The 15,472-nt window shown below is 42.7% G+C and overlaps 1 protein-coding gene and 1 long non-coding RNA gene across 8 annotated transcripts in view; one reads left to right on the forward strand and one right to left on the reverse strand.

The window, feature by feature from the left end:
• Positions 1 to 15,472, reverse strand: part of LOC111244629 (uncharacterized) — a 109,451-nt gene that overhangs the window by 15,692 nt on the left and 78,287 nt on the right. For 5 of the 6 annotated variants that reach the window (XM_086980778.1, XM_022791913.2, XM_086980779.1 and 2 more), the window contains 2 exons: positions 9,522 to 9,602; positions 4,608 to 4,868 (listed from right to left, as the gene is read on the reverse strand). In XM_086980778.1, the coding sequence (XP_086836904.1) occupies positions 4,608 to 4,868; positions 9,522 to 9,602 (342 nt within the window). The remainder of the gene's footprint in view (positions 1 to 4,607; positions 4,869 to 9,521; positions 9,603 to 15,472) is intronic. The other variant, XM_086980781.1, reaches the window with a different exon arrangement.
• LOC147757834 (uncharacterized) overlaps positions 1 to 15,472 on the forward strand; it is a 33,541-nt gene that overhangs the window by 9,393 nt on the left and 8,676 nt on the right. The window contains exons 4-5 of one of the 2 annotated variants that reach the window (XR_015321714.1): positions 3,672 to 3,818; positions 10,589 to 10,697. This is a non-coding gene — a long non-coding RNA (uncharacterized LOC147757834). The remainder of the gene's footprint in view (positions 1 to 3,671; positions 3,819 to 10,588; positions 10,698 to 15,472) is intronic. The other variant, XR_015321715.1, reaches the window with a different exon arrangement.

A 15,472-nucleotide genomic window follows, 5' to 3' on the forward strand; every position in this document is an offset into this window, starting at 1 on the left:
CAAAGCTGAAAATCGGTAGCTATACCTTCCAGTACCCTTTTTACTGTTGTTTCTCTAGCATAAGGAGCAATCGTGGTAGTCGCAAACGCAGTAAGATCGCCTCTGTTGCCGCTATGTGACAGAAGCGGACCTTGGGGGTTGTCAAGCTAGACTAGGTTAAACCGAGTTGCTGGGAGTCCACGTGGGGGAAAAGGGTGGCGCCGGGGACAGCATAGGGGTAGTTGGTAGAGTAATCAGCCAGAAATGACGACGAAGCGAAGCGAAGCACATATCATCGCCTTTGAAATGGATATATTTCACATAGATGAATGTTCCTTCCGCACTCCACGTCAAGAGTCACGAGTTACGCGCTATGGCAGAAGTGGCAATGCCATTAGCAGCAGACGATGTCTCAGAAAAACCAACTGCAAGGCACTTTTTTACGGTGTACGACATCTTTGCTTCTACGATGCCACTGTTGACGCAGCCGCGACTAGGATCAGTGCCAGAGTTCATGTTACTACTACCAAGCGCTACTACAGAATAAGAAAAACAAATCCGTGGAGCTTTCGGCGTGGCCAGACGATGCAGTGGAAGCATTTTTAGGACCGTTAGCCTTCAAATTTTATCGGTTCAGCCTCCATACCTTGATCATCACCGTCGTCGGATTCGAGCGAAACGGCCGAAAACGGCAGAGTCCGATATTATTAAACTTCAAGATCAGCTTCAACTCGAATTTCGATATAATAGAGCTGCCGCGCGGCGAAGAAATGGACGCGCAATGACGATTGGATAGAATAAGCGGGCTAGCAAAGAGAGGGCAATTCTGCCCTTATTATTGTTGGCTTTAATGTTGTTGATGGGGTTGATGAAGTTTATGTTATTTGTAGTACTGGTGTTATTATTGTGTTTGTTGGGAACGACTAGCTGCATGATGATATAGTCACTCCTAGGAAGTGCTTGTACTCTTTCTGTTGGTGCCAATTTTCCAGCAGTATGCTTGTGCCGCTTGCTTAGAAAAAGAGCTACGATATGAGAAATAACACTTAAAAGCCACATCTCAACTCTAACAAAACTCACGCAAGAGATTAAAATTAGCTAGATGAGGATTATCAACATCCCTAGGTTTGCCCCTGGGTGGACTGCTAAGCAGTTTTTCGCTACTGCGCATTGACTCCGCCCTCAGTGACGAAATTGACTCACGACATCATTACGAGCTTTATAAAGTTAACTGCGTATATAACACTTTATGAACAAGTATGGCGCGGTCCAGCAAAGATAATGATTTTAAGCAAATTATTATGCTTTCCACCTCATGAGATCAATCATTCTGGAATTAAATTTTCTCAGGAGAGGAAGTGCCGAAAGAGCGCAGGGTAAAAAAGCGAATCTTTGCTGTCGTTCAAAAGCTGGGAGGTGCCTTTTATTGTTCGCCATCGCCAAGTCCTTAACGAAGCCTGGTCACCAGGCGGTAGCCAGACAACATACAGAGGGTTCTTTCGCTCAAAGAAGCGATTCAGCTCAAGGTCTCTTTTAGGGTCCAACGATGCCATCGAAGCGACTACCTGATCATAGAATTCTACAAATTTTCCCTGAGCTTTAATCTTCCAGCTGTCTGTTCATAGACCGGAAGACCAAGCGGTGGGTGGATATATAATTACAATATATATAATGACGTTAGCAAAACTATTTATTGCTAATTGTCATGATAAGTTGTAAGTCTACATAGACTATACGATGTTACACCTGCAATAGTTAAGAGGCCAGGCTGGCGTTTTTCCTAAGGGACGTCAGGCACCTCGTATGGTTACAAGAAATGTGCTGTGCCATTTGCAGATGAAGCTTTCCAACGCTGCCAGAAGTACTATACTGAAGGCGTGGTTCCGAAAACCTCTTTTTCCGGTATGAATATCCAGAGACGTTAAAAATGAAAATAAAATGCTACAAAACAAGTACTTGGAAATCAAGTATTAATACGAGACGAACGTGTCGATCCTAACCAACATTAACGTTATCAACGGGCACTGTCGAGCATAGAGCAGGTGATGATGGGCATCACCTATTAATTTTTGACGTCTTTCGCTATCACAAGTCTCTGGAATCACCTCTTTGGCTTAGAATTAAAGGCCTAACTCTACTAGAAAATCTAGCCGGAGTGGATCCTTATCAGGGGCTTAGTCCAACAGATAAAGCCCCATCGATCCAGCCCATGTATGCTCGTGGGTCGTGACACTATGCAATTACTGGCTTATCGCCAAGTGGCAAATGTGCTTTAAGCTTAAAAGAAAGTTGCGGTTGTAAATGATTGAAGAGAATTTTATAGCTAAAAAGAAACTACGCTTTCAAGCCTTTAGAACTTTTACGATTACGAAGCTGGATCCGCCAAGTTGAGCCAAACAACTTTATCATTATTTAAAGCTATACTTTTCTATACACATAGTCCCAGTGATGGCCCCCACATGCTCATCAGCTGCATCAATATAGCAAAGGTATAGTTGTACATACACTCATCCATATAAATAATCTGCCCATGGTTGTGCTTTACTTACGCGGGTTTTAATGTAATTAGCATTGTTTCGGTTCAAATCAAATTGTAGCTTTCCATACGATATGATTACATGCCAATTACCAATACGTTATACAGTACAATGTGGCATTAAACTTATTTCTACAGTCAAGCACGCGGTAGTACCCCTAAAATCTAACCCGTCGTAGCTTCTTATTTAATTAGGCATCGCAACTGTTACGGCCAATCGTCGTTGCCAGACAAATAGTCAGTGGAAAATGATGTGCGAGCCGTGAGTGAGTGACAAACGCCTGGAAATTTCGGTTTAGCTGAGAGAAGCTCGCTGCATACCCGTCAGCATTCGAACCGCCTGCTATAGAAAGAGGGTAACCGACGCGATTGGTGTTCTTTACCTACCTAACTACTCGGCGGCGTATTGCTGAATGGCTGTGTGACGCTGGCGTCTGCGAAGGGAGGAAGATATAATGCACCGGATGACGAAGACCGGACATTGCGGAAAGACGATGTCAGCTGATGCTACCAGTTGCAAACATGGCCTCTGTCTAAACCAACAGCACAGCCCCTTATAGAATGGCGACTGTTCACAAATTCGCAGCTGTGCTCGTTTCGTTCATTTTGGAGCGGGGGAAGAAGAGCAGTCTCGACATGGCGTATTTCGTACAGGAGTATGATCAGTAAATAGCATGCCCCTGGTTTAGAACTATTGGCCTTATAAAGTTTGTTGTTTTTCGTGATCCAGAGTCAGGCGTGTTGAAGTATGGCTAGTAGGATCAAATGTTGGCCTGAACTTCTTTGTTAAACTGTGCTTTTTACATATTGTCGATAACAGGTTTGTACAATTGAAAAAAATGACTGTATCTAGCATTCTGCATGGTCACTGAATATAGGTAAAAAGCTATAGATTATTCAGCTCTAAATGACCCGAAAGCGACTTACGAAGCTATAGATGTAACGAGGTAAGTGCTGAGTTTTCGCTAATCGATGACAGATAGAAACCCTATCAATGGCAGCGATTGTTCTTCCCACCGAACTTCTATAGCCTTTTATTACTCATTTTCCAGTAGCTGAACCCTCTTTCTTTCTTTTGTTCCAAATTCTTATCAAATCTCTCGGCATCTAATTAAATATTTTCCCTTTACTCCTCTCTTTTTTTTCTCTTTTGTAGGTTGAGAACAGATCTCCACCGACACCCAACAGCGTAGACAGACCAAGATTGTTATATGGAAAAATTTCTATGCAAATCGGAAAAAAAAACATTCGAAAAGCGACTACATGGCAAAGAAGCGCGGTCTATCTTTAATGCTCGATTGCGGTAATGCCTCAGGAGTAGTAGCTTCACAGCCGGAACACCTCTAATTAACGTTGTATCCATATATATATATGTTTGGCCGGACTGGAGGAAGGGCCTCTTTTTGTGCCACTCTTAGCATAAAGTATGAGGAAAAGAGTTCGAGTGGGAATTTCTACAGGCCTGGAAAAGATCGATCGAGGCGAGGTCTGTACACGACTGTAGGTTTGAGAAAAAAAATCGATTAGGTGTTTACACTTTGCGGCTAGAAGGCGAATAAGGCCCACGAGAAGGCGGGATGAAAGAACTAGGTAATCCTGCAGATAGGACCGAATAATGAATACATTTCTGTGCAATTGACACAGTTACCTTAGATTGCAGTTGAATGCAAACGTAGTGAATCATGCAATTAAGCGAGACTTTATAGCAATACTCGAGCATGAAAGCTCGAAATGTCTACTTCATTTTAACATCCGGGCGTGGGTACAATGAAGGCTTACTCTTTCTCATTTGTTCTGTATTACCAGTCGACGGTTCTAAGTGAAATACCTTTAACCAAGAAAGATGCTTTTTTTTTTGATAAAAGTTGAACACCTGTCCTGATTTCATCGCATTTTATGATAGCTATAGTATTGGTAATTTTAAAATGCGTATATGATATAGTCGCATACAAAACGTCTACAAGTAGTACATAACACACTACTATGTAAAAACTTAACGTGATACCAGGATTCTATGCTAAGAGTCTTTAACAAAAAAAAAAAGTAAATACGTAAAAAAAACACACTAATTTTTAATGCGCGAATCACTCACCCGGCCAATAATGTAGAGGTTCTGCGGATCCACCAGCGACGTATCATTCAAGCTAAGGTTCGTGCCTACCACCAATATGACCCCACTGAGCTGGGCATCCGGCCTATAATCCCATTCTATGTTTGTTGTATTCTCCTCGAGATCGTACTGATACTTGACGTCTTCAACGACCTCTTGTGTTTCCAGCGGGCCGACAGGATGGTTATCATCCAGCTCGTTGTCGCTTTCATGAAAGCGGCACGAGGTCTGGCAACCCTCAAGCTAGCCATGGTCCAACCGCGAGATCCATCCAACATCCGTGCCATGCCCAACCAAATAACGACGTGTGCCCAAACGCATGACATGTAACGTGACCATGAACCGGGATACGCGACTCCGACGAGTGATCGCGGCCAGTGACATTAAGATTTATGCCCAGACCGGACAGAATCCAACACAACCGCCGTTCACGAAGTCATATTAAGGGTCGACAACAACGACGACGAAGGCGAGAAGATGATAGCGGCCGATTTAGATGGTGGGGCCAGATGAAACGACGAGACCGTCATTTGCGATGGTCGCAGCAGAATCGAAAAAGCACCGTCGAACGAAGTAATGTTACGACACGAGTAACCGCATTCCCGAAGTCAGTCGTCGACAGTGAAGGAACGATACCGAAAACGCAGAAAAAAAGAATACAGAAAGCAAACGTCAGTTAGATAGAGGAAAAGGCTAACAAAACAAGAAAAACGTTGTCCTTTAACCAACTTAGTGAACTGACGATTTATAGAGGAAAATACGAAAGGCACTAGAACAATCAGAGGAATACGTCACAGCGATGCCTCATTGCGATCTCAAGCAGCGGTGACAAGTTGTTGCGCTTCAGTGGAACCGGCCGCGGTATCGACTTTGGCCTTCACAAAGTCGCATGGCATTTTCATAACGGGAGGGCTCGTGATAGATACAACAGAAACTAGCAGAATCAGTACTAAGAATGTCAGCGGTGGTCCGTGAGCGAACGCGATTTCAATTTATCTAGGAAAATGGCAAAAGATATTCGATAGTTTGAAAGGCTATGCGACAGTCTGAGAGTTTTCGTTTTACAACTGCTTAAATAGCAAAAAAAAAAAAAAAAATATAAGATCCATAAGAGTAAAGAAATTGCCAAACATCTTCGAACTACCAAGTAAGCTTGTAAAACTTAAAACGACTTTCGTCGAACCAAAAAGGGTTGTCACACACCAGTAATAGTATATGACTTATTTGCTATACAGAGTGTTCAATGCCACTAGCGTGCAATGCTAATTATGGCAGAGTCATAATTAGCATAGCATTGCACAAAAGGAAGATCGACTCGTCACTGACAGCGAAGTTGTGGGGTTGAAAAGGAAAGAAGAAGTGCGTTACCGTCCTCAGCTGAATATGGGGAATGAGCTTCGAATTATCGCTATCGTTGTCACTGAGAACCTTGGCTAATTAAAGGACGCTCTCTGTTCGCTCACGGTCATAGATAGTGACAACAACCTTCGTAGGACTGGAAAGAGCTATAATCATAGTGAATGAACTAGCATTAGATAGATATATTTTCGTAACTTAGCCAGTACGTAGATCGAAGTAAACTAACATCTGCTAGGTGCATAGATTACGTAATAAAAACTATCTTATTGTGAAAAATGTAAGTTGTATCGGTAATAATTAATATGATACTCAACCGTCGAAACGTACAATTCCTTGACGGCATTATATAACTATAATATTATCAGACTCTTCACTGTCGCATACAAATGATGTATGCATTTGGTCACGACCATATAAAGAATCAATACCATACATATATAATTAACTTTAGAGAATCTATTCTATAATACAGCGGGTCTCTCATTATCCTTATACCAGGCGGACACAGTTTATTTTGTGCCATAACGAGTGACCATATATCCTTTGGTGTTGACCTCAGCGGGGGGACAATTTCAATTGTTAAGCTAACACAGTGGTGACCGGGTAACGGGTAAATCGAGGCCAGCGAAAAAATTATTGCTGTACTGTATAGACATGAGGACCGATTGGCCTATACTGATTACCTCTGACTACTGCCATCGGCTAGCGAATTAGTTTAGGAGACCTTTAATGGCGTCTGAGGATTCGAAGAGCTTTACCTCGAGCGATATCTGGTCGTAGTCGGCCTGATTTGGCTTGCCGTGCATAATAATACAGGCTGTGCTGAAAAGTGCTATAGGTAGAGCCACGACGGAAAAGCGCCGACGGCTGCAGGCGATGTGATGCCACTAGCGTTTGACTTGGCAGAACTCCAGCTGGCCAGGCTCGCTTAGTCGATAAGGATCAAGCCGATGGAGGGAGGGAAGGACCAGCCAGTGTCTACTGGCACAATGCCACCTCATCTTCCATCGTTTCCCTTTGGTCCTGTTCTCCTTAGGCTCGAAGGAAGAACAAGACGGTCCAACCTGACTCAGCGCAGCAGAAACATAACGCGGGGGGTTCGACTAGGTCCGACTCTCTAGTCAAGGCCTGCGTCTGGAGTCTTGGAGGCGCTCGGGCTTGTTCCCATCTATCCCGCTGCAGCTTTTTTGTACTGACATTTGCTCTTCTACCCAGACTGAATAAGCGATGAGTCCTTGATTTTTGGCGTCGAGTACGAGCTCTTGAAAGCCAGTCGAAAAGAGACTCTGAATTTTCCTCGATTACGAGTAATGGGGCTACCCTGTCAGCAGACTCGCTGCGCTCCTTCCAATTCAGTCTTCGGTCCCCTCTAAGGTTTTTAGTTCATACCACGTGAGTGACCAGCGCTTGGTGTTGTTACCAATTAAGCTGTATTTTTTACAGTGACATACAAAAAACAGTCAGAGCTATAAATAGGGAACATACGAGTCACGTCAGCTTGCTTTCTACAGAGAAACGTGTAATGGTGCCGTCTCTAAAATGACATACATCGGGTGGGAAACTGGAGGAGCAACATATGAAATCAAATAAAAAGAACCGGGTATTGATAGACTACACCCTATATAATGAAAAGTGTATTGAGACCGTTACAGAGAAATTCTGTTAACCGTAGACGAGTATAAAACACAGATTTTCTTTATGGGACACAGACATTCGAAACGACAAGGAAAAACATTCGGAATCGAAGATTCATTGATTTGTCAGAAAATTCTAGAAGACATAGCAAGTAGCGAATATGTACACACAGGCAACATATTCGCAAAAAAAAAAATATTTTTTTATAGTTAGACGTTCCCTTTCAGTATGCATATATTTGCATTATTTCAGAGCTCCTCTACTTGTAACATAAAACTTTCTTTACGCCTGTTCAAATGTTTCTAGTGTGACATTTTTTCCGGGTAGTTGAAACAGTAGTTCCGGGAGGTCAAGGGGTATTTGATAAGTAAAGACGTGTCGAAGTATATTAGACAAATAGTACGAGCAATAGCATAAATCTCATGTCCATCAAAGGTAGCTTCAGCAAACGACTCTAGAGTAGTACGGTAACACTTTTAGTAGAAACAGAACCAGAAAGTGCTCGTTGAGGGTGTACACTTATTTTTGCTTGATATATCTATGCACATATTGGGTAGTCTAGGTCCGAAGCCGAGCATGGACATATCTTGTTTTTCCTAAGAGGGGGGTCGTCCTGACGTACGTATTACAAAGCAGTAGTTTGCTTGATTATGCTCCATACTTCACTCGGTTGTCACAGTAATACTGGCAATACGAGTTGCATACATTAAACAACGATTTGTTTTTATGGCTTTATAATAAGATATAATAAATAAATCGATGTTCACATACTGAATAGTTATAGTTAATTATATGCTTCGTCATTTGCACATTGTGACTATGTTGCAATTTTTGCTTAACTTTCCCTTTGCACTTTGTTTATTTTTCTTCCCTTTGATCTTTCGCATCCGTTCCATAAAGCTAAACTCAAGGCCGGTTTTTGTCCATTCAGGCAGGCCCAAGCACTTTATTTGCTTTTTTTTATATTCAGTCTAGAACCAAATGTAACCTGGCTCCGCCGTCAGTCTCGCAGAATTTTAGAATCAATATGAAATGAACTACAAAGGCAGGGGGCTACTTCGATGCACCAGTTACCTTGGTTACCAACTTAATGATTGGCACCGTGCTTGCGGTCACGTTACTGATTCTTCGCTATGATAACATATAGAAAAATATGACGCCCCTATATATTGATGCCCGGGCAAACTTGCCCATACACCTGTGAATCTCCACACCCATAGCAAAGATACGAAAATCACTTGGAACATCCTAGAATACGCGCGCTGGGTGTATTGCGTCCGCCTCGCGCGTAGTTAAGATGTCGGTCCTAGGCAACGAATCGTTGGGAGTGGTGGAGAATGCGAGCCTGACCCACTGAGTTGGCATTGCGGTTTGAACATGTTGCAACCAACGTGACGCTATTAGGCAGAGGAAAGTATAGGCTGTAACTGCACAAAAATTTTCTAACACCTCGACGAAAGGTCAGGGAGCCTACGTGAGCAAAGAGTTCAGAATGGGAACAAATCAATGTAGACGGGTGGATTGTATTTTCGAATACGGAATAATTAATCTGACAATTAATGATTTTGAATATAATGGTACAGGATAGCGATATAATAGGGTAGAATAATCGTTGAATTGAAATTCGGGCCCATAACCTTAAAGTGGTTATGGGCCAATAAGCGGATCGCAACACAAGCCCTAGTCAACTATCCATAATAACTACGACGTTGGACCATCTTATTGGTGCAATTAGTACGGTTTACTACGGGAGTACATAACACATAGAAGCTTCAATAAAATCTAGCTTGATTTGTAATATGGCTGGCATGACCCAACCATCGATATCTTATCCAAACTGTTTTTGACTCTATTAATGCATACTATTTTATTTAACGGAAATTACCTTAGGTCTATACTTACGCAAATCTCTCGGCCCTTAGGGCTACACATGACAGACCACGCTTCGACACTTTGATGGAATAGTTTGCACCCGAACCAGCACTGTAATAGGAAAACGATATTAAATTATTTATCTTAATTCAAAAGAGTGGTTTTGTTTATTTATTTACAAGATCCGTGTGTCTGTGTGTGTGTGTTTCTATAACTTGCAAGATGTGTTTCATACAGATTTTATTATGCACTGAAATTATCGGTCACTACAGCCTGAAGGCTCCGTCTGCTTCGTCCACATACATATATGGTAGAACAGAAACCTTAAAAAATAAATATAGTACATTTACATACAGCATACATACATATATATTGTGTGTATAAACGCTGTGCGGGTTTAAACTGTCAAGGCGGTGTTGCCTTACATCCTGTACACTAATAATACAAGAACTCGACTGCCAGAAATAGCCTATGCGTTTTGTTTTGTTGAATTTATCCAGTAACTTATTCCTATATGCACCTATAGTTTCTTTTTTTTTTTTTTTTTTTTTTTTTTTTACTACACGTTTATGCCTTACGTTGCAATGTATTTATTGACTTGGCTTGTTCGTTGAGGGAACATTATGAGTTAGTAAGAGAAAACACAGACAGCTCACTAACAACCTATATACGCGCAGGCTACTAACAGCTCACGTTGGCCATTTTGGAAGTAACCATACAATAAATACATAGATTGGTTTGTCACCTGCCAGGCAATAGTTCTAGTTGTTCTCTATTTAGCAAATGGTCGCTTCAGACTTATGTAACGAACAAGCTCCTCACAGATATCTTTTTAAAGCTCCGTTCCAAGTGGTTCAATGAAGATCTATTTGAAGCCAAATTTAAGCCTGTCCAAGGTTGTGCACAGTTACACGAAAAACAGAGGTATCGTTGATTGGTTAGTCTTATGTTTGGCATCTACTATTACGAAAACGTTCTATAAAAATACGTCGGCTTTTGCGTCCGGAATTAAGGCAGACAGCTAGTAGAAGTGCGCAACAATCATGTTTGCTGCCTACTTCTAACATGATATCTATATCTGTTTCTAACTTTTCTAGGCGGATACGGAACTATTACGCGGGTAACAGCATCGACTCGGTATGAAGTCCAAGAATACCGACATCTTGTCCGTATTCCTGCTCCGGAAAAGGGAAAACGTTTTTTTCAGTTAGTAATACTATTGCTACTATTGTTAAATCAATGCAGGTGTATAGGGGCAACATTCGGTATATTACAGTCGCCTATTGCTTTGGACATGGTAATTGTTCATCTTCCCTTTTCTTCTTTCGCCCGCTTTTCTGCTCAGCATTGAAAAATAACCACTACATTTCTCTAGCCAGACTGTATTACGCCTGCTACACATTAATATAATTTTTCGAATAAAAAGTTCCGCGCTGCTATTGGAACATCTAGCTATTTTTTCCTTTCTCTTACTCGCTTTCGTGTATACAGCTTTAAAGGCGATATGCTGAAATATCCGCGCCGGACTGGATTGCACGAGTTTTGTGCGAATCAGAAGACATTTCATCAGAAAATATGATTTGTTCTGAATTCTGTCGACCACGAAGGGAAGATTTTTTTTTTGTTGGAAGAACAAACGCCAGTACACACTTATTCCCGTTTTTACTAACTGAGTAGTCCCACCCGAAAATAGGTAGCTAATCTACACGAACATTTTCAGTGACTGATAGAAAATAGGGAACCACGTAGTCACAACCTGTTCCTCGTGTTACTCGAGTACAGGACTTTTAACAATACGAGCCAAAAGTTCTTACTACGTAGTGGATGTGTGTGCGTCGTATTATGAGCCAAATGAAGCTTAATTTTTTCCAAGTTCACCCCACAAGAGGACAAATTTTAGCGCGTGTTGCAAATTCGGGTTATTTAGAAGGTCAACAATTTCTGGCAAAGAAGGCACCCTGCCACAAAAAAGTACGGCATTAAATCGAACTGCCACTAAAAAAAGGGGTTCCCGTCACCATCACGTGTCTCCGGACAGTATCAGATAGACATTAAGCACGCTAGAGCTAGCCTGGTGGTAGAATCCACTAGAGCAAATGCTGACGACACAAAAGATTCGTGCCAATCGCAGGGGTGGTTATAGCGAAGGCGTTACGACTTCTTTGCACAACAACGGACAAAATTAAGGTCACTTTTTTAAAGCGCATCGTCCTTCCTGCTGCCACTACTGTTCCCGCCAATAGCACCGACCGATTGGATCGAAAAACTCGTGTCGTCATAGAACATCAGGCGTGAAAAAACAGATCATCAAAACCTAGTTTCGCAAAATAGGGGTTATTGGTTGTTGGGCAACAGGGTATGCCCCAGGATCCAACAAGAACCGGTTGTGGAACACTAGTCGAAATGCAGTCAGAGCTTCTTGGAAATATCGAGGGTTGCATAAATCAAGCCAATCTTCTTCAATAGGTATTTATACCAGCATTTGTGGCGCGTTCGTCATCTCAGCGGATGCATGCGTCCTGCAATATGGCCATGAGATGAATAGGGAAACGCAATCCCTTGCTCCGCAATAAAAATAGACGAACGACGAGTTCTGATTGGTTGGACTGATCTTATGGAGAGAATAGGGGGAGATTATTTTGTGGTGTATAGCGAAGTATTCAAGAGATAGATTTCCGATTGAGTTATGAGTTTATCATTTAAATAAGTTGTAGTTAAAGATGTTTCTGATTTTTTATATTTCTCTTCCAGCTTTATAACTGCTCAATGCAATATACACCTTTGTCAGTCTGACAAAGCTCAAATACTGGAATAGGTTCAGCATAACAATGGTCCAAAAAAGGCGGTCGCGCTTTTTACTTCATTAGGCTTATTAAAAAAAGTTTATTAGCTCACTTCTCCAATCATACTAACCGAACTCAAGTAGTATCTTTGGAAAACCAAGCAATAAGCAGAATTAATTGGTCTATAACTGTGAATCCTGCATAGAAGTTTCGTTACCTGGAAAAGGAATCCGTTCTAGACGATCGTCTATGGGAATGCCTATCTCACAAACAAAATAAATCAAATTGTAAGATAGTAACCCAAGTTATATTACGACACACACAACGGTAAACGGCGATTCATTTATCTTCGGTTCTATCTGTCTATGGCTTCTGGCTGTTTGCGTTGTGTGTGCCAAAACGATGTGCTGCTTTCGGGGTTCGTATCGCCTCCGCCCTTCTAGCTTCGCCCTTTTTTCGCATATTATACTCCACTTTAACAGCGTTGGAGCATCACCAGATCACAGATGGCTTTGCTTGACGTGCATAATTTTTTTTACCAGCCGTGACACCATCGTCACACATAGTAGCGGTATAGCGACGGGCGTCAAAGCGCTGTCGTGACCAGTACGGGAATTAATTCCTCATTTCCATACTGCCCCCTTCAACACCATCTACCGGCTTCGTTCTTGGCGATATTTCTTCGTGCTGGCGAAAGGCGAGCGACACTTCCGACGTGTGTGGGGCAGCCTCATCAGTGTGTACACATACGTTGAGACACAGAACGACCCATAAAGGCGCATCCACGCTCAAGTTTGCGATTAGCCAACCAGACGGCACAGCGCAACCTACTCAACTCGCGGTAGTTGGCAAACCTCTATCGTACCTTGGCTAGTTCAGCTTATGCCCAAATCTTCCCGACCATGTCGTCGTCATTTAAACCTGTAGACCGCATCTTCTTTCCAGCAGGCCGCGTACACACCGCTGAACAGCTTGACAGCCTCTGCTGCTGGCTGGATGTCAGCAGTTAAAATCTAAAGGCTTTCTTGCTTGGCATCTTCCGATATGTTTCGCTTCACTAATTTTCAGCTCTTATTACGGCAATAGTGGTAGCGGACGCCACTGCTCATGTTGCAATCCTCAAGCGTCCCGCCAAAACCGTATGACAGCGATGATGTCGAGCGACGGAATAAGTAATGAAATGAGTTTTGGGCTGATGAGGGGCTCTGAAGGCTAGATAGTGGCCAAGCCCAAAATCCTAGAATGCGCGCCATTCCCTGGAGTCTTAAACACAGAACCGCTCACCGCTGCTGGTGCAGACGACGTCAACGCGTACAGCGAGGATGCCTTAGTCGACGAAATACATCAACATAGAAAAAGTACGGGGCTTAAATGTTTAGATGACAACCTCGGCAGTGATGTCGTTAGAGCCGCCGTTAATGCCCCGGCGGCGACTGCTCGTAAGGCTGCTAAGCAATTACTTATAACAGCAGCAGACAAATGATTCTTTCGAACCGTTAGGAGTACCTACAGAGATGGATTTATAAAAACAAGAAGTAATGCTGGAGGTTAAGAGATAAGGGGTAGTCCTTGAAGCACTGAAAGAAAAAGGGACCTTATGAATAACAAGCACCAGATGAAAAAGGCGTTTGCATCAGCAGCGGTTATATGTTAGAGAAGGCGACGCTTGCCTAAAACGGTCGGTACAAGTGTGTAGGAGTTTTCTGTTGCGAAATTTGCAAAAACTTGATAAAAAAAGTGGCTAGAGTTTTTGGAGAAATAAATGCACGCCAGGCGCATACTCTAACTAAGCTAAGTCTTCGTGGTGTCCTAACCGATGCTAAAGGACCAAGAATTTTATCGTCCACGAGTACAAAAAACAGCCGTCGACGACAAAGAATCTCCGCTAGCCTACATAATACATGGGTCAAGGCAGAGAAAGCGGAAACACAAGACTGAACGAAGGGGGTACAGCGACAAGGACATGTAAGTGCGTCCCTCAGGCTTAATGGTTCGATAACGACAATTTACACAACTGCTATTTTTGAGATTGCGAACTATAGTAATCTGTAACACTGTAATCTATAGAAATGTGGCACGGCCTTTCACCAGCTGGCCTGTGGAGTTAAGGACAGGTAAAAGATTCGAAGTCAGAAAATATTCAGCGCTGATGAAACCCAGAAAGAATGAGGAGGTAACATTAGCGTCGCCTTATACAATACCCTTTGATCGGTTATAGTCGTCGATAGCGGTGTTAGTTCAGTTGGGTTTTTAGCTGAAAGAGCTTCGAAATCTCGGGTAATCTTGTATGCTGGCATGCAGACAAACGAACAAAGTAGCCTTGGCGCGATAGTTCCTAATTATCATTTTTATCAGAATAAACTAAAAAATAATGAGGAAGAGACTTGATCGATAATGAAAATCAGGATCAAGACGACTGTCTTGTAGGGAAGAGATAAAGGAATCTTACAAGCTAGTAGTAGCCGTTTAAACAAATGGCCCGAGGGATGGAAAAGGTGGTAGGGCCGAGTACTTGGAATGGAAAAGTCTCCGGCTGCCGTGAGATCTACGTATGAAAAAAGCGCAAGTTTTGACCTTGCTGTTGAAAGCAGACAATGGGATTGCCAGTAAAAAGAAGGCAAGGATTCGAAGGGGCCAAAATAAGCATGGAATACTGTTTCTCTATTCTATGATATCTTCTCTGCAAAGCGGGTGGAGCATCGTGGACTCTACGTGGTCAGGAGAACCGGAAGCGTGAGACAAGGCCGTAATAAAAAAAATGCAAGCGAAAAAGGCTTTATAACGTAGGGCAATTTAACGTAATGCTAGCATAGCAGCAGAGCAACGATGGAACGACGTGACGGTGTGAACATCGCGGCCAAAGCCAGCTTGCCCCTGGCCGGGCCAAGCGCAAAGAATGGATCTCGCCTCACCAGCAGAAGCTGAGGCAGCAAAGGCTATATAGGAAAAGAAAGGATGGGAAGAAAAAGGGCATGGTAGTGGCACCTGCAGCTGTGCACTTCACCATTGCGAAATACTAGGTTGTAGCAGGTGCGCACGAGTTCAGCGCACTCTCGCTGCCCGGTATGCGAAGGTCACCGACTCGACCGCTAGCCGAAAGGAACCAACGTTTTTGCACTATAATATTCAACTTTCATTTTAGATAAGAAGCATACCGGCCCAGAGCCACCAAACGACGCCGAAGTTTAAGAGCAAATG

The sequence above is a fragment of the Varroa destructor genome, unplaced genomic scaffold (assembly GCF_002443255.2).
Source record: "Varroa destructor unplaced genomic scaffold, Vdes_3.0 BEIS01000002.1, whole genome shotgun sequence".
Lineage (NCBI taxonomy): Eukaryota > Metazoa > Arthropoda > Arachnida > Mesostigmata > Varroidae > Varroa > Varroa destructor.